Source organism: Lygodium microphyllum, chromosome 10 (genome assembly GCF_053477565.2).
Source record: "Lygodium microphyllum isolate KBCC chromosome 10, Lygodium_microphyllum_v1.1.10, whole genome shotgun sequence".
In the NCBI taxonomy this organism is placed as follows: Eukaryota; Viridiplantae; Streptophyta; class Polypodiopsida; order Schizaeales; family Lygodiaceae; genus Lygodium; species Lygodium microphyllum.
The window spans coordinates 151479631-151501494 of NC_141144.1; the positions used below are offsets into that span (position 1 = coordinate 151479631).

General features: G+C 44.1%; 1 protein-coding gene across 2 annotated transcripts in view; it reads right to left on the reverse strand.

Annotated features, from left to right (window-relative positions):
• LOC148030681 (polygalacturonate 4-alpha-galacturonosyltransferase-like) overlaps positions 1-20017 on the reverse strand; it is a 41470-nt gene extending 21453 nt beyond the window's left edge. The window contains exons 1-7 of one of the 2 annotated variants that reach the window (XM_087687030.1): positions 18758-20017; positions 18103-18137; positions 17942-18001; positions 17511-17639; positions 17235-17421; positions 17074-17117; positions 16339-16673 (exon numbers count right to left, since the gene is read on the reverse strand). In XM_087687030.1, coding sequence (XP_087543156.1) covers positions 16339-16673; positions 17074-17117; positions 17235-17421; positions 17511-17639; positions 17942-18001; positions 18103-18137; positions 18758-18908 — 941 coding nt within the window. In that variant the 5' untranslated portion in view covers positions 18909-20017. The remainder of the gene's footprint in view (positions 1-16338; positions 16674-17073; positions 17118-17234; positions 17422-17510; positions 17640-17941; positions 18002-18102; positions 18138-18757) is intronic. The other variant, XM_087687031.1, reaches the window with a different exon arrangement.
• Positions 20018-21864: the final 1847 nt, after the last annotated feature.

Here is a 21864-nt window from a genome sequence, read left to right on the forward strand (position 1 = left end):
AAGCGTGGGACCAAGACTAAGAGAGAGAGTGAACGCAGAGAGAAAAGAGAGAGAAAGAGACAGTGGAAGATGAAGATTTGCTGTATAAAGTGTGCTGTATACAAAGATATGCAGATATATATACGGACGCAATGCGCGGGACTGCGTGTCTCCACCTCCACGATGCAACCTGCTGTTCACCTCGAAGTATGCTGCAATCTGCACGAATCTCCAGCCTGTAATCTGCAAACAAAAGTATGGAAGAATGTGCTCACTGCCGGCTATAAATAGCCAGAAATAATGCGATCAGAAATGGCAAGTCGGCTGCATTAAATGCAGCCAACTGGTACAGTACAGGTCGAACTGCCACGTGGCTAGCCGACTGGTACAGTCCGACCAGACTGCCACATGGCACCTGCTCGGCCAGGGACTGATCGCTAACCACCCCTCTCAGAGCCTGGACGGGGCAGAAGCCTGAGGGATCTGACATGTCTCCGAAGTAGAGCCTGGGGAAGCGCATTCGTAAACAAATCTGCAAGATTGTCCTCCGTCTTGCAATACTCCATAGCTATGGTCTCATCCAGAAGCTTCTCCCTGATGAAGTGGTACTGGATCTCTATGTGCTTCGTCCGGGCATGGAAAACAGGATTCCGTGCCAAGGCAATGCAACTCTTATTGTCACGTTGCAGCAAAGTAGGACGAGTCTGGGGGCAGCCAAGCTCCTCCAACAATCTCCGAAGCCACACAGCCTCACATGTGGTGGAAGACGCGGTCCGATACTCCACCTCAGTAGACGAAAGGGCCACCATGGATTGCTTCTTGCTACTCCATGAGATAACACCTGCACCCAAGGTAAAACAGTAGCCTGTAGTAGACCGCCTGTGGTCCACATCGCCGGCCCAATCCGAGTCGCTCCAACCAGCAAGTACAAGATCTGAACCACCTGTGTCTGCTAGATAATGAAGCCGTAAGTCAGAGGTCCCCCTCAAATACCGAAGTATCCGCTGAGCAACCTGCCAATGCACCGTCTGAGGGCCACTCATGAACCCCACCAAGAGACCTACAGCAAAACAAATATCAACACGAGTGTTGAGGAGCCAAATCAATGATCCAATCAACTGACGGTAGCGGGAAGCATCCGCCAAGGGAGAATCTGAATGTGAAGTGGCCTTCCAATTTGGATCCATAGGAGTAGAAATGGTCCGACAATCCTCCATCGCAAAAGAAACCAAGAGCTCATGTACATATCTCTGCTGAGAGATGAAAATCCCCCTCTGAGACTGATAAATCTCATGGTCCAAGAAGAAGTGGAGTAGACCCAAGTCCGTCATCTTGAACGCCCGATGTAAAGCTGCCTTCGTCTCTTTGACCTTCTGTGCATGATCACCTGTGACAATCAAATCATCAACATACAACACAAAAAGCACACAACCAGCCTCGGAAGTGTGTACTTAAAGCTGCGGATCGGCCTTGGAAAGCCGATATCCCAACTGTGACTGAAGGAACGAGTCAATCTTCTCGTTTCATGCACGCGGAGCCTGCTTGAGGCCATACAAGGCCTTCTTTAACCTATAGACCTGCCCATCTGAAGATCCAAAGCCAAGAGACTGCTCTACACAGATCTCCTCCTTCAAATCACCATTGAGGAAGGCCGACTTCACATCCAACTGGTAGACAGGCCATCTCCTATGGCCAGCCAAGGCAAGAACAGCTCGAATAGTCACCATACGAGCAGTGGGGGCAAAAGTGTCATGACAATCAATCCCTGGGCGCTGTGCAAAACCTTTAGCAACAAGGTGAGCCTTATGCTTGTCCAAAGAACCATCGCTAAGGTACTTGGTCTTGAAGACCCATTTGACGCCAATCACCTTCTTATGAGAGAGGCGAGGCACGAGATACCAAGTGTCATTCCTCTCAATAGCCTCCAACTCGGCTTCCATAGCTTTCTTCCATGGTGCGGACTGTAAAGCCTCCTTCACGGAGGTGGGCTCTCGATCCTGCATAACACGGGTCATCAAACAATAATTAAAGCAAACAAGCTCCGTAGAATGTGCCTGGTGCCTCCGTGACCACCGCGGACCATCCTGCAGTCCCCACCTCTCAGGGACCCCCTAGATCCCTGAATCTCGAAGTGTCATGGGCCCAACGAGAAGGAGGCCGGACCTCTCCTCGTCGCTCTCCATCAGCTGAAGACTCTGGGATATCCACCGGTGGTAACTCCTCGGGGGTGACCGGTGGAACAGTAGACTCTGTATCAGAAATAGAATCAAAATCAAAAGGCGCTGGCTCCAAAGGAACTGTCTCGGGAGCCCAACTCTCCCCTGGATCTCTAAGAACGGGATGCTCCTCACCCGCTGCTATGGCCCGAACCTCCACGAACCACACATCTCGACTGGTGTACACATCTCGCTTGACGGGATCATACAAGCGATAGCCTTGGGACTGAGAGCTGTAACCAACAAACACCTGTCTTCGGGAAGCCGCTTCAAATTTATCACGATGAGTCTTGGGAATGTGAACATAGGCATCACACCCAAAAACCCTGAAATAAAAAACATCGAGCTTAGTCCCAAAGTAAGCCTCAAAAGGTGTCATCCCATCAACGGCCGAAGTGGGGGATCGATTAAGGATGTGGACTGCAGTAGCCACAGCCTCAACCCACAGAAACTGAGGTGTCTGTCGGTGCTCCATCATGGTGCGCGCCATCTCAATCACACTTCAGTTCTTCTGTTCAAGAATGCCATTTTCTTGAGGAGTGTTGGTGTTAGCAAACTCCTGGTGAATGCCTTTATCTGCACAAAAACGAGTAAACTCATTAGAAACAAATTCACCACCCTTGTCAGATCGCAAGGTCTTCAATCGCCGGCCCGATCGGTTCTCCTCAAAGAGAAGCCAATCCTTGAAGTGGGAGAAAGCCTTTGACTTCAACGCCAAGAAATAGGCCCAAGTCATCCTGCTGTAGTCATCTACGATCAACATGAAGTACGAGCTCCCTTTCAAGGACTCGTTCCGCATAGGGCCACAAAGAACCGTAGATACAAGCTCTATCAGTGAAGTAGACCGCCGTGAAGCTTTGTTGGAAATCGCATCCCTATGCTACTTCCCACAAATGCAGGAGACACATGACTGCTGGCTCACCACTGTCCGGCAACCCTTGAACAAGCTGTCCACGCAACGCCCGCCGAAGATAATCATAGTTAAGGTGACCAAACCGAGCATGCTATAGCTCTGACTGTGTCTGAGTGGTAAGAAGAAGAGTAGGAAGAGCGGTAGAAGACGTCAATTTGTAGATGCCGTTCTCCTCATATCTTGATGAGAGAACCTTCCTTGACCCACGATCAAGGACTCGCACCGAATCACTCTCAAACTCCACCAAAAGTCCAAGTGAACAAATCTTATGAACCGAATGTAGATGATACCCTAAACCTAGCACATGCAAGACCTCTGAGGTATGGGTACCACCACGTCCATCTGGAATAAGCTGCATCTCACCCCGTCCTGCAATAGACACCGAAGAGCTATCTCCGATGAGAATCTGCCCACACGAAGGTTGCAACTGGGTAACACCAACTGATGAAGGAGTCATGTGCCGGGAGGCACCACTGTCAACGATCCACTCTCGAGCCTGAGGGGCTGTCATCGCAGCATCAGAAGCCTCTGGTGTAGAGTCCTCAATGACTGCTAGATGAAGAAACGCAGCTGATGAGAGTACAGCCACCGCTCCAGAATCCTTCGAGTCCTTGTTGATGTCCTTGTCTTTGTCGAGGCAATCCTTCTTCCAATGGCCGGTCTTACCACAAATATGGCATGTTGATTCTTTGTCCTTGTCCTTCTTTGACTTGTTGTCCTCCTTCTTCTTCTTTTGGTCCTTCCCCTTCTTCTGAGAGGCTTGACCTGTCAAAGCTTCCGACTTGGAAGCATGCTGTCCCTTCAGTTGTTCCTCTTGGCCAAGACCATAGGAACCAACTCTTCCCAACGAAGAGTAGACTCACCCCCCGAAGCAATAAGGGCGGAGTAAAAAGCACTGAATCGTAGCGACAGCTGGGACAGAAGTGTAATCGCCATGTCTTCGGAGGAAATCGGCTTCCCCGCATTCTGAACCTGCATCTAAAGCTGTCTAAGCTTGTTGATGTGCTCCCGCAACAAAGAAGACTTGTTCACGGACAAGGTCCACATCTACACCTCCAAAGAAACCCTCTTCATAAGGGTCATCCGGTTATACATCTGGTCAAGCTCCAGTCATATCTCTCGAGCCACCGTCAAGTGCTCGATATGGGCTATCACGGCTGTAGTACGAGACAGAAAAAGAAAAGAACGAATCCGTGCATTCAATTTGTCCCAATGAGACTGTGCCTTGGCCAACTCCGCACGAGCATCGGAAGAGAGTTTGGACTCATCTCTCACCAAGGGTCGGTCGATCTCCTCCTGTACAAGCTCCGCCAAATCGTAAGACTCAAGGATGGTCAACATCATCACGCGCCAGATGCGGTAATTGTCGCCATCGAGCTTTTGATCTGAGGGAAGAGCCGGTAAGATAGGCATCTTCCGATCCATGATCGCTTGGAACTCCAAGTCAATCTTTGTAGACATCTTCACCTGTAATGCCTGCAAAAATGCAAAAGCAACCCCCTCTGACTGTGAAAACACAGCCTACTAGGGCTCTTTCTTCCACGTCCTGGACCTTCTTCACCCGCCGGAGGCGATGAAAAAGTAAAACATGTACTTGAAAGCTGAAAACACAGGCTTCCTCCTCTTCAAACAGCAGTAAACAGCAGCAAATCCACCAATTGGACTCCTTTCCCGCGTGCCCACGCTCGCTTCAGCCTTGTTCCGATGCGCAACCCTCCCGCTCACCCTCGAACGCTGTAAATGCAGCCTTGTGTCGCGATGGAATCTCCTCTTCAAGAAGGTTCTTCACTCAGTCAGCCCTTCTTCACTACTCTGATACCATGTCAGAGTGCAGCGATGCGGAAGCGTGGGACCAAGACTGAAAGAGAGTGAACGCAAAGAGAAGAGAGAGAGAGAAAGAGAGTGGAAGATGAAGATCTACTGTATAAAGTGTGCTGTATACAAAGATATGCAGATATATACACGGGCGTAGTGCGCGGGACTGCGTATCTCCACCTCGACGATGCAACCTGCTGTTCACCTCGAAGTACGCTGCAATCTGCACGAATCTCCAGCCTGTAATCTGCAAGCAGAAGTATGGGAGAATGTACTAACTGCCGGCTATAAATAGCCAGAAATAATGCGATCAGAAATGGCAGATCGGGGCTGCATTAAATGCAGCCGACTGATACAGTACAAGTCGGATTGCCACGTGGCTGGCCGACTAGTACAATCCGACCAGACTGCCACATGGTGCCTGCTCGGCTAGGGACTGATCGCTAACAGACAGATCCTCCAAATTAGACCCTCGTGTAGTAAGGGCTCTGCACAAGCATAGATCCTCACTTGCAAAATAGTAACCAAAAGCCCATACCCGAACAAAGACAAACAGAGACCCTAGAACCTCAATGGGGCAATCTAGCCAACAAGGGCAAAAAGGCCATGCCACAAAAACAGGTATAGGTTGCATCCGAATTGCATCTAGTCAAAACAGAATGCAACATCAAGCTACTACGAGGATGGCTAGAGATGATAGTCCTAACAATAGATGCACCTTGAACGGCACTGCACAGATGACCCAAGACATCAATGGAGAATCTACATCAAATTGTGCAGTTGGGGACTCAAGGGCATGAAACAGAAGGTTTAAATTTACAAGCCAAGACTCGAAAGATGAAGACATAGTATTGCCTGCTTATCTTAGGATCAAACTCACCGCGAAAAGAGAGCACACTGTCGATGCTCTCATTGATGAATGAGCTGATTTTAATATCTTGAACTATGAAGCATGGACCCTACTAGGCCAAACAGAGCTCACACCGACTAATGCAACTCTTAGTCCTTACGAGGAACACTCAGAAGCACTTATAGGGAAGTGCAAAATCCTTGTAACTATTGAAACAAAAAGTTTACCTATCCTCTTCCATGTTCCTCCAAATAGTGCTAACTGTGGAAAAGAAACCCTCTTAGGAAGACCGTTTAAAAGGATGACGAAGTGTGAGGCTCATTATGTAGAGCAAAGGATACACTTGACATTACCGGGTGTGAGGATAATTACAACCTTTAGCAAGGATGACCTTATCAAACCTCGAGAGAAAGACAAGGAACATTCTAACATGCCAAGCAAGCCTAGTAACGAGAGCAAGGACTTGTTGAAAGAGTTGATAGAAGCGCATGTTGAACAAAGAGAACCAGTGAGCGAGACCATGCTTGAAACAAGAAGGTTAAGTGACAATACCAAGGATAGACTTTGGACTTACAAATATCATAGAAGACCACAAACGAAACCCAAGCCTTATAGACGAAGGTATAGATGGAGAGCTAGCACAACGCCGCGATGGATATCCAAAGCATTGCTACATGCTCAAGGGTATTACGCAGGTAACCGATGGATTTGGATACCAAAACCCCCTGCCTAAACCACCTTTGTCAGCTGAAGGCCAAGACGTATCAAGAGCAAAGAAGCGTAGGAGAAAATCTAAACGAAAGAACAAGTCTCAAGTCAAAAACTTTGGAGTGACCGAGCCCCTCACGATTGAAGTCAAGAAACCAAACGGGACTATTTGAAAGGTAGATCCCCAACCTAGCATGCTTAACAAGCAAATATCAGATGTAATCGTTGAGGGTACATGAAAGCCACTAGTGTCCAAGGAGCCTTTGATTTCCCAAGAGGATAATGAGCATCATAGGCACAACATTGCTCATGGTAAGGTTGATTGCTCAACAAAGCAAATGGCAAAATCATCTAACAACCACGAGTAAATCTTTTGGCCAGTGTGAAGTCCACCTAGGAGTCCCAAATCTCCTACACCCTCTTTTCCTAAACGGACACAGGAGGCACAACAACAATTGCCAAGTGCGACTGCTCAATCCCGATCTCTATCTCCATCTAAGCTTCCAAATATCCAAGAGCCTAGAGGTGGAACATGACACCACCCTTAGCTCTCAACCTAAGGATATGCTTGTGCAATCCACTATGATAAGCTCAACTAACGCTCGACTAATGCTCGATCTGCAGAAGTGAATGCTCAAAGGGCAACAAAAGACACGACCACTTCTGATCTACCTAAGAACTTGGCACCACAATCCACCAACAATAGGCAGTCCACTGAACTAGCGGCTACCAGTTCCAATCAGGAATCGGAGGAGGAGCTAAACAAAGAAGAATTGACTAAGGAGCTAGACTCCCCAAGAAAAGCCGCAGTCGCACCCTCACAACCTCACAAGATTGTTCAACAGACTGCAGCTATGTCCCATGAGAACACACTAAAGAAAGAGAATGCTGATGCCCAACCAAGCACATCAACGGCGGCTGACCTAGTTCAAGGTCCCGAGTCTTCAAGGGATACAACTCAATTGCCTAAGAAAAAGAGGAAAAAACAACCAAAACAACGGCAATTGCTAGTAGTTGTAGACACCAAGAAGATTAAGACCAAGAGCGTTGAAGAGCTGAGAAATAAAGCATCGAGTCCATCTACCAATGAATCCATTGCCATCTCTCCTAATAGCGGTGAAACCTCAAACACATCCGTGTGTTCTGAAAAACCAAAGCAACCATTACCATCAGCAGTTGCTTGCAACACTCAATCCACCGACAGTAAAACTTACATTGACCGATCAAGAGTGGATACAACACTATCACAACAAGTTGACAGAACTATACCAATCCCATCCGAGGGGAACCATGACACAACAGCAGCAAAGCCTTGGAAAAAGCATGAAAATCCCAAGGACAAAAGCAATCCTAGCATTGACCAATCTTGCTCATCTAGGCTTGATCCCCCAGCTATGCTAAAACCTAGGAAAACTCCCAGAACCTTATATGAGATAGCAATCGAGCAAGCCCTCATCAAACATAGAAGTGTCACGGAATGCTTAACTGAGTTGGATACTAAACTCAAATTATTTGCACGTGTCTACGTCCTCGCAAACATAGGTACATTCCCTAAGGAGCAACTTGAGAAATACTTGCCATTTCCTCTATCTTGGAAAGAGCAAGAATATCTTAATGAGCACTATGACAAGCTCCCACATGAACGCATGCAACTCATCTCTGACGAGGAGGCTGACGAACTATATTTAATTGTGACATTCAACGAAGCGCTTTGTCAACCAAATCTCTTAGAGATAGAGCAACTAAAGCGACAATCAAAGAGTCGAAGTCAATTTTAAAAACGTTGGTTTGAAAACCACGTTACAATGGCCAGAACTGGGAGCCCAGACAGTCTCAAAGAAGTGATTGGCCAAATGGCTGTCTCAAAGAGACCCAACCTATGTGGTGCCAACTTCCTTTCGAGTACTGACCAACATTCGGGGTATGGACTTAGTTGGAACTCTTTGATTGATAAGATTCTCATTGAGGAGAAGCTACATGTTGGTCAGTACTCTCTGAATGTTGGTCAGTACTGACCAACATTCGGGGTATGGACTTGGCCAAAAGAACTCTCTGATTGATAAGATTCTCATTGAGAAGAAGCTACATGTTGCGAGTAAACTCGGACAAGATACCATGCTACTCAATGTCGCAAAATATCTATTGTTATTGAGTAGGCTGCTACAAGTACTGGATGCATGTGCTACACTCCAGTACAATCCTGAGTTCTACAATTGATTCTTATTCTCACAAAGTGACATGGGTCCATAAATATATACATAAATAAACAATGAATTTTGTAACTATGTATAGATAATGCCAACACACACAAGCAATGATAGTCAAGCACAGGGAGAAAAGTTAGGTTTGACAAGATAAGCTCTTAAGGTCCTCCCCTCACCACACGTCTAGAAGTTGTGTGACCATTGGAGAGCATGCAATCCTCATGGCCGCCATGGGAAGCCCTGACCACCACCTCTGAGGGCATACCCAAGGCGTTTCCCCGCTTCTACAAGCTTTCTTCCGTTTTCGATCTATCCTTCCGGGGACGAACCCTGTCCCATTCCATCACAACCACTCCATGCAACTTGGCGTGAGCAAAGTACTACTGGCTAAAATATGCCCCGCCGTCGAGGCAAGACGAATATCATCACGGGGACCGTCCCTCTACAACGACCACTACATGCCTCACCTCATCCCTCGTCATATGCGCTTGATAATCCACTGCTTAATCCCTTTCATGCCAATAATTCTATCATGCCTCAAGGCCTAACCCTTGGTTCACATTTTGCAGGTTCCCCCACAATAGCCGTCATGGAGCACATGATGCAGCTAGCCTGCAAGAAGCTCTCCGCTGTCGGAGGGAACATATGGCACATGCTCCTCCACCAAAGCGCTACGTACCTACCCTGAAGAGATATACACCAAAACTAGGCCCAAAGCGGCACCATCCAAGACGCAAGCCGCAAACTCCCCGTGCCAAGAAAAGGAAGGCACAATAGAATGCCTGGGGGGTCATGACTCCTGCTGTGCAAGCCCTTCCCAAACGCTCGGACACCAAGTGCTTGAAAGAGGAAAAGGCAACTAGAAAATTGAAGGAATTTGTTGAGTTATTCCAGAGCATTCTTGATACTGCGGCAGCCAAGGACTACGCCATTTGCGTCCCAGCCTATGTCTTCCCTACCCAGCCTGACAAAAGCCCACCGCCAGCATTGCTCCAATCGCCTAATCACCCTAACTCACCCCGCCTCATACAAATAGAATAGTCCCTATGTTGTATAAGCTACTTAACAAATGTCATCTTGCCATAACTTTTTGTCATTAAGTGGTTAAAGAAGCAAGCTCCCCGACTGTACAAACTTTCCCTTACCTACTACTAATACATGTCATGTCTTTAACAAGTGCCGATGATATGCATCGCAATCAACACCATAGGATTTAGATAAAGTAATGTCTTTTTGTGTTGCATCTGTTCATTAAAGTTGACGCATGTAACTTGCATATACTCTCACGAAGTGTCAAGTGGATGCAGGACGATACACGTCTTTGTACGAAAGTGTTCAATGTCCAAGTCATCTCCAAATCACCAACCTCATAAAGAGCCATAACGAAAGCCTCACTGTCGGAAGAGAAAAGCACCCTTGCAGAACAGCCACACTCCATTTGAGCAAGGCTTAAAGCATAGTCATTGGCTACTCTCTCTTTCTGGGTCAGACTCTACATTTGGCTCACAGCAGTTGTTACCTCAATTGTATTGACATTGCATGTCACAAAGAGATTTTACACAATCTCAAGTGTATCTCCCCATCCTCCCAACTGTTCCCCCGGTAACGAGACTAGTAACACGATCATCGTTGTAATATCCATTTTCATAGCCTTTGACTCTATATTTTCCAGTCCAAATAAAAGGTTGATGACCTCAAGGTATTGCAATGGTTTATTTTCCAAAAATAAAAAATAAAAAGAGAAAACAAAAAGAAATGACAAAAAAAGAAAAGAAACAAACAAACAACGAAAGAAAAAGGAAAAAACACTCACGATCACAGCACAATACCTAGGGGTCCTCAAATTAGGTGCGTCCAATGACCTTGGTTAGCTGGCTCCGTCCCTAGTCCCCTAGCCCTTTACACATCCCCCACAATTGTTCAGGGCACATCAAGGGCAGAACATACCTAGGGAGCTTGTCTCTCGCCTATGGTTAGACCTGTCACCTTGACCCACCTGCACGATTCCTTTTTTACACTCCACTTCAGTAACGCACGAACGACCATGGAAAGTCCACCATACTTGTCGAGCAAGCCAAGTAGCTACCAACTACCAGCTACCAAAAGTTAATGAGTTTAATTATGACACATTGTGTTGTCACAGTGCAAAGGATGTCTCATGGACCTTCATGTATACTTCTCAACATTTACAACTCTGCTTCCTCCACACGTTGCTACGAGGCACCAGACCAGCAGTCTTCTACCTACGTAATATCTAAGTATCCACCTACACTCACATAATATCTCCACCACACTCTATACACAGCTTGGATCCTCAAGTGCAGGTATGACTCTCAGCTCGCCTAAAGTTCATTGACCTGTCTCCCAAACTTATTAAACTATGTCTTATACACGATGAGAAGACTAGCACTACCCCAACAAGAGACCACATATGAGAGGTTTTCATTTGTGCAAGTATTGAAGACTCCAACGAAAGTACCGTCAGCTCATCATCAACACTCAACTTTGAATTCTTATCCTTTATCATCTTGCCAGCCCAGCAAGGAATCGTTGCCGAATCCCCAGCACATCCACACCTGTGCCGACCCATGAGTGCAACTCCCAATAAAAACCAGCCCTATCAACTACTTCAACAACCCTATCACCAACCACTCATGCCAACAAATTGCCATCAACCACCTTCATCCACACCACCACTAAAACTCCTCCAAGGCCAACCATAGCAATCCCTTCCACCCACGTCTTCGATGCATACCAAAGCTTGCTATCTACAACGATGAGTACCATGGGACTGACACTCATCTAGGAGGGGAGTAATGTTAACCCTCAAACGAACAAGCTGAAAAATCTGAAAAATCTAAAGCGGAGAACAAGGCCAAGGCAAAAGTGGAACGAAAGACAAAAGCACGCCAAGAAAATATGGAAACACAAGAAGTGCTAAAAAGTCCTAAATCGAGGAGAAAGACGCCCAAGAAAAAGCGCAAGTCAATACTTTTGTAAAAGAGCGCAAGGTGCACCACAATTTATTTTAAGAGCGTCGAGCTCTCACCCATGCAATTTGTACAAGTAGATGGACGGTAGGAAGGAAGCTAGAAAGATAAGAGGACAATGGGAAAAAGGACCTAGGCTACGACCGGCCATGTAAAAAAGAGGATAAGAGGATGATCGCCCAAAAGGGACTTAGGGTTTTGTATATAAAGTTGAAAAGTAAATGAGAAGCTCATTCTTGTGTGTGGCCAAAAGTGGCTCTCCTCTTCTTTTTCTTCTTCTTGCTTGCTTGAGCTTGTGCTTGAGAAAGGAAGTGTAAGAGTGTGAGGGAGTGAGTGTGTGAGGGTGAGGGACCGGGAAGGAGAAACTCTCTATCTTCTCCTCTCTTCTTCTCTTCTCTTGCTTGCGGCAATGGAGCTTGGAGCGTAGGGCTTGAGGATGAAGCTTGCTTGAAGTTTGCACTTAGATCGTGGAGCTATCGGAGTGCTCAGGAAAGGAGATAACTTGATCGAGCATGGAGGTAAGCTCACTACACCCGTAGAGATGGATAGCGCGTCGGATATGTGAGAGGTAGCCATTAGTGCTTGGCTTGAAACACTTCAAACAATAAGCAATCCGTGGGTCTTGGTGGTTGATCACCTCTACAATCTTCCTCCTAGAAAACCACAATAAACAATTGCGACTGTCTACACTCCGGTCAGCCAGTCCACTTGGGCTACATCTCCCATTGCTGCACCATATTCTCCATTTTCCCCAGTGACTACTCGATATGTGGCACGCAAACAACCTCAACAACCTATCTCCTTCACTACTCCTGAAGGATTGGCTAATTGGTCTGCTAGAGACTTGCCTACTACACTTTACGCATTCACTACACCTTCTAGGACTACTTTTCCACCACGTTGTATGCAATGGTGGCCACACACTTAGCCATTCTCTTTTTAAACTTCCGTTGCATACTTACACACTCATTGCATTACGCTTAGCTTTGCTTTCTTTTATTTTATTTTCAATTTTATTTTTTGGAGCATCTCACTACTCACATCTGTGCTTGCAAATTTTGATCTCTTTTGTAAGGTTTTGTATTTCAGTATAGGGCTAACATGTAGGCTTGCACTAGTCCTTTCTAAGCTGGAAACAAGAGATGCACACCATTCCTTTCATAGTTCCATCTACTTGGAGTTTTGCTCTTCTACCAATGTGGAGGCTTCCCCTCCCGCGACGACGGATCATGCAGCATCTCTCTTTATGCTATCGTAGTGGTGACTTCTATCCTTGCTCTTCCAGTAGAGATATGTCATCATTTTCATCCACATGGTTCTCGACACCACATGAGGATTGACATCCTCAAGCTCCTCTTCCTTCTTTGGCATCGACATCCAAATTAAGAGGGGATTCCTATCCTTCTTAGTATTCTACAAGTTTCGACACTTGTCTTCGACATCGGCCTTCCTCTCAAGTTGCACCTTTACCTATGTATTGCATAATTTCATCCTCTTTATGCTAGGACGCTGAACAATTTTCCCACGAGAAACATTGTCTGAGTGACACTTGTTGCATGAGCATTCTTCAACATGTAGCATACCATGCATCCCCTTGTACAGAGCACCATTGGACGAATCCTAAGCTGTTTCCACTGGCAAATTCCCATCATTCTTCTTCATGATACTTCATCACCTTTCCCTCATTATCGGCATCCTCCAATGATTAGGTAAGCTTGTACTATTTTGTGATATATTGGGTGTACCATCCCTACTCCCTTCTTCTAGATCACTGTTACTTAATTGGCCGCCACTCCTAAAATTAACTTTTCACCAAAAAAAATAAAAAAATCAATGAGCTTCCATCCACCATTGTAGGGCTTAGTAGACCATTGGGCAACCGACGAGCACCCTTTGTGCGATGCCCTATCCTCTCTAGGGTGACTACTTGGATTTCCTTGGTAAGATAACCATCACCTTTGTAATCTTGGTAGGTCACTGGACAGCCAATGTACATCCTTTGTCCGATGCCCTAGCTTCTTTGGGGTGGAATGCCTTGGGATAAACATTATCGACCTTTCCCTTCAAGCTCAGTTTTGGCCCTAACTAATTTTTAAGCTTTCAAAACTAATTTTTTATTAGTTTAAGTTACTAATTAAGTTTTTAAACTAATTAGTAATTAATTAATTAATCAATCAAAACTATCTACGAATTATCTAACAGCTACTATTTAGAATAACTAATGTTTGATTATAATCTAATCTAATAAATTAGTTAATATCAAATTAAGTAAGTATTACTAACTTTAACTAGCTGCTAAACTAATAAATAGTCAAACTAAGTTAGTTAATACTAATCAAATTAATATATTACCAACTATAATTGAATTAATTATATTAATACTATTTAAATAATTAATATTTGTATGAATACTTATTAATATAGCTAATTAGCATTTTTAAACAACCCCAAAATATGCTTAATTAAGAAAAAACGTAAATTTGATGCAGGTTCAAGAGAGTTTCGTTGGTCCCTCAAAACCCTAATTTTTTGGAGCACCCTTTGGCGAGCTGCCCACCATTTAGCCTAATCCTTTTGTGCAAGTTTCTTACTCTACCGTACAGATTTCAGCCATCAACCACCTACCATCCGCAAGTCAGCTATCACTAACTACAGCCCATCACTATCCAGGGGGCCTATTTTCAGCCATCCCCCTGTTGTTTGGAAATCTCCATTTGTTGTGTCATCATAGCACTTGATCAGCCTACGTTTACAGCATTTGGTGCCAGGCGATAGTCTACTACCATCTCTCCCACCATGCGATTGTTGCAATACCCATGTTTTTGTTGTCTAGTAGGCCGTCTACATCAGCAAACGCCACTCCTGTTGTTACCTCAGCTCCCTGACACTCTGCTTCATGCCAAGTGTGAGCTATATATAATAGCCTAATGCCCCCAAATCTGGCTGACTACAAAGTGCTACTACAAAAATACAATCAGTCTCACTGCATATAAGAGATTGGCCTTTATTGACATCAAGTTTACAAATATGGATTACTTTGATTTGACTGTGAATTGAAGGTGCATTGATTAGGGCAAAGCTCTAAGATTGTTGGACAATCATGGTTAAGGTCTCATTCGACGAATCAAATCAATCTAGGATTAAGATCATATAAATTTCTCATTGATTGCAGTGTGGCAGTAGTAGGAGACCATGGATGCATTTTTCAACAAGATATTGGTCAATATTGGAGTGATTGCAACTCTGTATACTTGAAAATGTGAGAGTGCGCAACGGAAGAAAGAACACAAACACAGAGAGGGAGAGAGAGAGAGAGAGAGAGAGAGAGAGTAGAAAATGAAGGAAGAAATACTGCACTAACTGAAATGAATGCTGAATACAAAGTTGTGGACTCATCAGTCCCTACACCCAACCCGAAGCGTCAGTGAGAGCACCAGATCAAGCTGATGATGACGGCAACACCGAAGACGAAGGAAGATGACAAAGTCGGAGTGTGCATCTACCAAGGAAGGAGGGAAGATGATAATACAACAGACTACCAAGTGGGAAATGGCTATAAATAGACAAAAAACCCAAAAACTGGCCGGCCTAAAATTTGAGGCCAAAAATATGTCCGACCAGCATTTAATGTTGGTCCGACCACCATTTAACGCTGGTAAAAATGCCAAGAATACTCAAAAAAATCCCAAAAAGGGTGGACAATGTCCAACGGGTGAGGCAGGCTGAAGAATGCAGAAATTGCCCCGGGAAATACACATAAAATCCCAACTAGAGGAGAAAATGCACTGAAATGCAATAAACTGAGTGCTTTAGAATGAGCTATCTCCTCCATCAAAACAAGTGATAGACAAGTCAGAGCTCCTAAAGTCCTCATCTAACTCAAACTAAGCTCACAGGCAGGAGATGACAAGGCATGACAAACATGATTACTAACAAAAAACACATTGATTTGAATGCAACTCTGTATGCTTAAAGACACATTGATTTAAATATGTAATTGAGATAGATTCAAAGTTCATTGGTTAAGGTTCATAACAACAACTGAGAACATAGCAATTGGAGTGAATCTAGTCCATTGAAAAGCCAAGAATGCAAGGAATTGCTAGCAAAGTGTTAGTCTGTGACAGCCAGGTTGATCACACAAACAGGTCATAAATGGTTGGTTGGTGTAAAGGCTCATCTTCAATATTAAAGAAATATTGTAAGGGGCACTCACCTTGAGGGCCAATCTAGTGTCATCTACTATGCAAGAGTGCTTTAGCTCTTGTTCTTTGCTTGATTGAATAGTGTGCGCACTATAAGTTTATGTTCACTCTCCTATAGATCAAACGTACACACTGATTTCATAAAACCCCCCCTCCCTTCTTTCAATCATCCTATTTCTAGATCAACCTGCTTGAATGGTCTCCAAGCCATGGATGCACCCACCTCCCACTATCTAAGAAAGATGGATTCAAAGAATCCATCACCTCTTAGGCATGTGTATGAATGATTTTCTCAGCTGCACCGACTGAATGGCAGGCACCATAATATAATATATTTCCAATGACAACAGATGCCACAAATGCAATCAATGAAACACGATACGAAGTCAAACGAAAACTATTTTTCCAAGTGTAAAGATGAGGTCTTTCTACCCAAAAAAGCTCAAGAAAAATTGTACCTATGAGGTAAATCTGAATCCACATTTGCATCCCCAAGAACTCGTCGGCTCTCTTTGATGCGTAAATTTAGTTCTCTTTGAAGGTTCTCATCATTGTGTGAGTGCGCTATGCTACCATATACTCTTGCCATTATGAGTTGATCACGTATGAGCCTCACTAGCGAATCTATTTCGTCTTCATTTACATCACGTCGCCATATGCTGTACTTGTTCAGAAGGCTGCCATTAATCTCCTTTTTCCTTTCAATAGCCTCCTTTTCCAACTGTGTGGCAAATGCTTCATTCAAACGAGTGAGCTCTGTCACCCTTTTTTCCTTCCTTTCTGTCCTTGTTTGCTGCAATGTAAAGTAAAAGACTAATTGATTGTTAGTAGAACTTACATCTGTGCAGGTCTGGCAAGCAATTTAGGAGCAAAGAAGGTTATACCTCACTTTCAGAGACAAGCATTCATATATAGTAAACTTGATGCTATACAAAAACTGGAAATTCAATCGAGGAAATGTGTACATATAAACATTCAGCAGGACTGCACACCATATTCTCACACAATGATATAAGATGCAATCTGAACCTCATCCGTAACTTGCACACATGCACATGATAAAAAACAGTTATGGAAATAAGCTTTGCCAGAATCTACTCAGCCCATGTTTAGGATACTATTACAATCAGTCACTTTTTAATGATTGCAACAAATTTACTCTCAGTTCAAAATATGTAATCTAAAAGCCTTACTTGTCTGGCTACCCATTCAGAGGCACCATCACCAGCTTCATCATCTACAAAACAAGCAATTGGCAATGAGAGCTTTTGAAGGACAATATTACTGGTTACAACAGCCTCACAAACCTCTTTCTGCATTACAAATTAGATACTTCAACATTCGAAGGGCATACCAGTGTCATTTTTGGCCAGACTCAGAACTATAACAGGTGTTTCACCCTTTACTGGATTCTCTGTTGAATCTGAATCAGCTGAACCATGCTCATTCGCATCCAAAGCCCCTCTTCTGTAGGTTAAAGCACCTGTACTTTCAGACACTAGTTTCTCCTCCCCTCTTTCTTCATTTCCATCCAGCTGTTCCTTCCAAACCATACAGATATCTTAATCCATATGAAACAGATCATTTATGTCAGTGTCAACCAACTAATCAAAAATTTATGACTACCAACCTGTACACTATCTGCCTTCCCTCTGCTTGCATTTTCCAAAACCCATGATGAAGACAAGTCTTTTCTTCCAGCAATGCTGAGACTCAAAGGTCCACTATCATCTGTGTTTGACTTGATCACATCAATTACCTGTGAGAAAAAAGGACAGTTGGAAATGCATTTGGGCACTTCAGACAGTAATATTCTTCCACACTGCTCACATCTTGACCTTCTTACTTCCCACAAGAGAGTTTTCACTTGGCTCACACACTACAAGTCAGAAAACTCTAGCATGCAGCCTAGATTCTTCTGTGCCCATCACATTTTCATTGTAGGATACACCAATACCTCTTGAAACATCAAGAACTTAAACTGTTGGCACCTTTACTTCTCATGATGCATAATCACGATCAAGGTCTAGATATCTGCTTCACACAAGTCACACGACTTACCTCCTTAGGGAAAAGGTTTTCAATTTTTTGCAAGGCACTTAGCTTTCCATCATCCACTTGCTGCAACCAAAAGATTCATCAATCAATGGCTTGACAAACAGAGTAAATTTGTGCCATACTGCATGCCAGAAGAAGACAAAATATGCAAGCTCCATACTCACAGGATTGCCAGCATCATTGGAAAACTCTTTGCTACCTGTAATAAAGCAAAACACATCTTTTGTAAATCCTCACATTCTGCTCACTACAGCGCCACAGGTTTTCATGAAGGAAAGCCAAACAACAAAAACAAAAAAGCTGTGTGTTCTAGGCTGAACCCAGTTTGTCGCTGGAGCATTTTTCAGCTATCCACATTTCCTTCATCCACAGCTCATATTGAGCATAACAGACCTCATATATGTCATAAACACCAAATCGATACACAATTTTATCAACACAGTTTGTCACTTGAACCTTTTCAGCCATTCATCTTTTCTTCGTCCACAGTCGATGTTTAGTATCACAGAACTCGCAAAGGTCATAAACAATGGATTGATAATATACAGCTTTCTGCGACAGTAAGGCAAACAACAAAGACCAATAGCTCCGACATCATATGGGTAACATTAGACATCCGTACAGCTCACAAATGTCATAGACAATAAATCAAGATCAAATAATCCACTCCCATTGATCAAAATCCAAGCGCTATGTTTGTAGAACTAGAATATCTGACAGAACATGTTAAAGAGCCAAAGCACTCAAAGCGAGGGAAAGGAATCCATGATTGTAAAAGGTGGCGTAGGCAGGTAGAAATCGACTTATGTGACTACTTACCAAAAGAAGTAAAATTGCCCAGCCGAGCTGCCAAGAAAACAAGAGGAGCAACAACTGAGATGAGGAGCAAGCTTAGGACGGGCAGACGGAGCTTGCCCGTGCGTGTACGCGGATTCGCATTCCCTCTTCTTGGCATAGCACCTGTCCTCATGGCAAGGACCCGTGCATTTGCAGACAACTGTTGCTGCAATGGCCGATTTGAGCTCCAACCCAAAATGCGAAGCACAGGGCACTGAAACGGAGAATCTGCGAAGTATCAAGATAGGTTGACCCAGGATGTACGCTTGACCTTGTCCTGGATTAAGGAAAACTGGAGGCTTTGAACGGATTCTGCATGATCAGTCTGCGCATTAATCCCGCATAAAAAGACGAGGCTCCCAGTTGAGAGGGAAGCGTTGACTGTCGCAATCGCTTATCGAGCCTTTCATAGGAAGGGGAAGAGTTTCTTGGTAACGTCGCTACGTACCGCCTCTCTTCTTCTGATGTGCAATGGCTGCCGTTCTTGCCTGGTGAGTTGGATCCTTACTGGCATGCCCTCCTTTTTCCCTCCCCTCTCGGCCAGCCCAACGACGTGCCACCTCTCGCTATGATAATGATGTGTGTGTGTGTGTGTGTGTTGTTGGTGGGGGGGGGGGGGGGGGGGGGGGGGGAGTGAGAGAGAGAGAGAGAGAGAGAGATCTGGCTCAATCGGTCGCACGTTCTTGCCGCCCCTGGCCTTTAACACGACAAGCCTCTTTTTAATCTTTCCCGCAAAAATAAATGCTCCCTTGCAAGGCCCTTTTTCCAACTTCCAGCTGCGGAGCTTCGGGCAGAATGCTTCATCAGTTTTTTCACCCCTTAATTATCCTTCCTGCCTCACTTCGTATTATATAAGTCTGCCATGGATGGAAGTCCCTTCCTCTGATGGCAAGCGAACTGCCAGCCTCCTGCTACCTGTACCTACAGATGTTTCTGATGAGCTGTGGTGGTGATGTTGGGTCCCGAAGGTTCCTTGCGGCCAGCTCCAGTGCAACAGAAATAAGGCCTCCCCCGCCTCTCTTCTGTTCTTCCTTCGCAGCGCCCTTTTCCTCCTCTCTCTCTCTCTCTCTCTCTCTCTCTCTCCTTCACCTGTGTTCACCTTTCTTCGTCTTTTCTTTCATTCTTCTTGCCTGAGCAAAGGATGCCGTCTTCTTGTCGAGGCGTCTTCCTCAATCTACCCAAAGTGACGGGAAAAATACAGAAAAAACAAAAAGGTTTCTTCGATTGAAGGGGAGATCGTTCGCACGCCCTCCCCTCGGCCGGCCCCCCCGCCACACACACACACACACACACACACACACACACACTCTCTCTCTCTCTCTCTCTCTCTCTCTCTCTCTCGCGAGTAATGGAAAGTTACGTTAAAACCAATTTCTTAATTAAATTGCATAGCCATGGAGCCTGACCCCTATCCTACGTGGTGTTGCTAGAATGCTCCCATACCAAGAAAAAAGATTTGTAACAGCTTCCTCCTGATTTTTAATTGGCAAAGCAAAGTCAAAATGAGAGTGAGGTGCTTCCTAATCTCAACGCCCATCCCACCTCCCTCTCTTTCTACCAAGTCCGTAAGGCAGCAACTAGGTTGACATGTGCATATCAGTAATAAAGGAGTTTGAAGTTCTATATGCAGTTCTTGCATGTTTGTTATGTAGCAATTTTACTAATGGTGTTTAGACATGCATCGTGTGCATGTTTGTTATGTAGCAATTTTACTAATGGTGTTTAGACATGCATCGTGTTTCAAAGCGAAGTACGTTTGTAGATTAGTTTTTACGTTGTTTAAATACATGGAGGATGTCGAAAGGAGAATATGTATGCATATGTAATTCAAGTCACTGATTGTGATTTTGAACGTTCACATTTCTTTCGGTTGTAGGCACCATGGTCAAGTGGGAATAAGAACGTAAACATTGCATTTTCCAAGGTGATATCTAGGCAAGGTGAGGTTCTTGTAGGCAAGCTGTCCATCCTGAATGTCGTTGTTCTTTCAATAAAACAATTATTATTCCGTAATATGATGCACGCAAACTCATGTTGATCGGCTCTTTCGAATGCTTGTCGTCAGCTTGGCTCAACCACATTTTCAAGCAAACTATAACATCTTTCATTCTCGTAATCTACTTGGAGCATTGGCTCGAATGGAGAGCTTTCACGATGGAGCTCTATAATTCTTTCGATGGACTGCCTATTGAGGATGCAAAGTCCTTGGATATGGATGTTCTACTATAGCCATGTACTTTTGGATTAGTGGATTATGTAGCATGTTGAAAGCAAACACATCAACAATATCGGATATAGTCAAGTCAATTCTAATAGATAGTTGCGAAAGCGATCTATCATTCCAAGAGACTAGAGGGTTATCAAAAATAGATCGACGGTCCAAGGTCTTATCATTTTGTAAACCGAGATGGATGTATCAATGATGCTCAATAGTTGAAGTTGTAAAACAGCTTTGCATTGAGAATTCGTTTTGTGTAGTCTGGTAAGAATAATACTACGTATTTGTTTCTCTCTTTCTTTGCAAGACATGGTTGGCATTTAGTTGTCATCATATAGCTAACTCTGTATAGTTAGCATGCAAAGATAAGAATAGTGCTTCACAAAGCTATTGTAACTTGTATTTCTTTTGTAGATGGATTGTTCTGTTGTGAGTTGACAGCATGATATTACATTGTGACTATACCACAAGATACGCACATTTTAGTCTTCCAATGATGCTTTCACATTCTGTCGCCCAAGATGATTCGAATTTTTCTATATTGTATCAAGTTGCAGCAAACAGTTTTAGTGATTTTTTTTAGAAGCCATAGTTTCTTTTTCTAGAAGCCCTAAAGGATGCCTTGTGACTTTGTTTCTTTGTAGCTTCCATTGATGCTGATGAAAACAATATATTTTTATCATAAAATTGCATTACACTTGTTCATGGAAAAACATGGTATACTTCGTGATTTCTTTTTTTTAAGATAGTTTAGTTTGTTGACGTGCAAGGATGATGATTTTTTCTTCTTTTTAATAGTAATTTTAATAAAATCAATAAATAAAATCAATAAGCAATAACAATACTTCAAAAAAAAAAACTAAATAATATG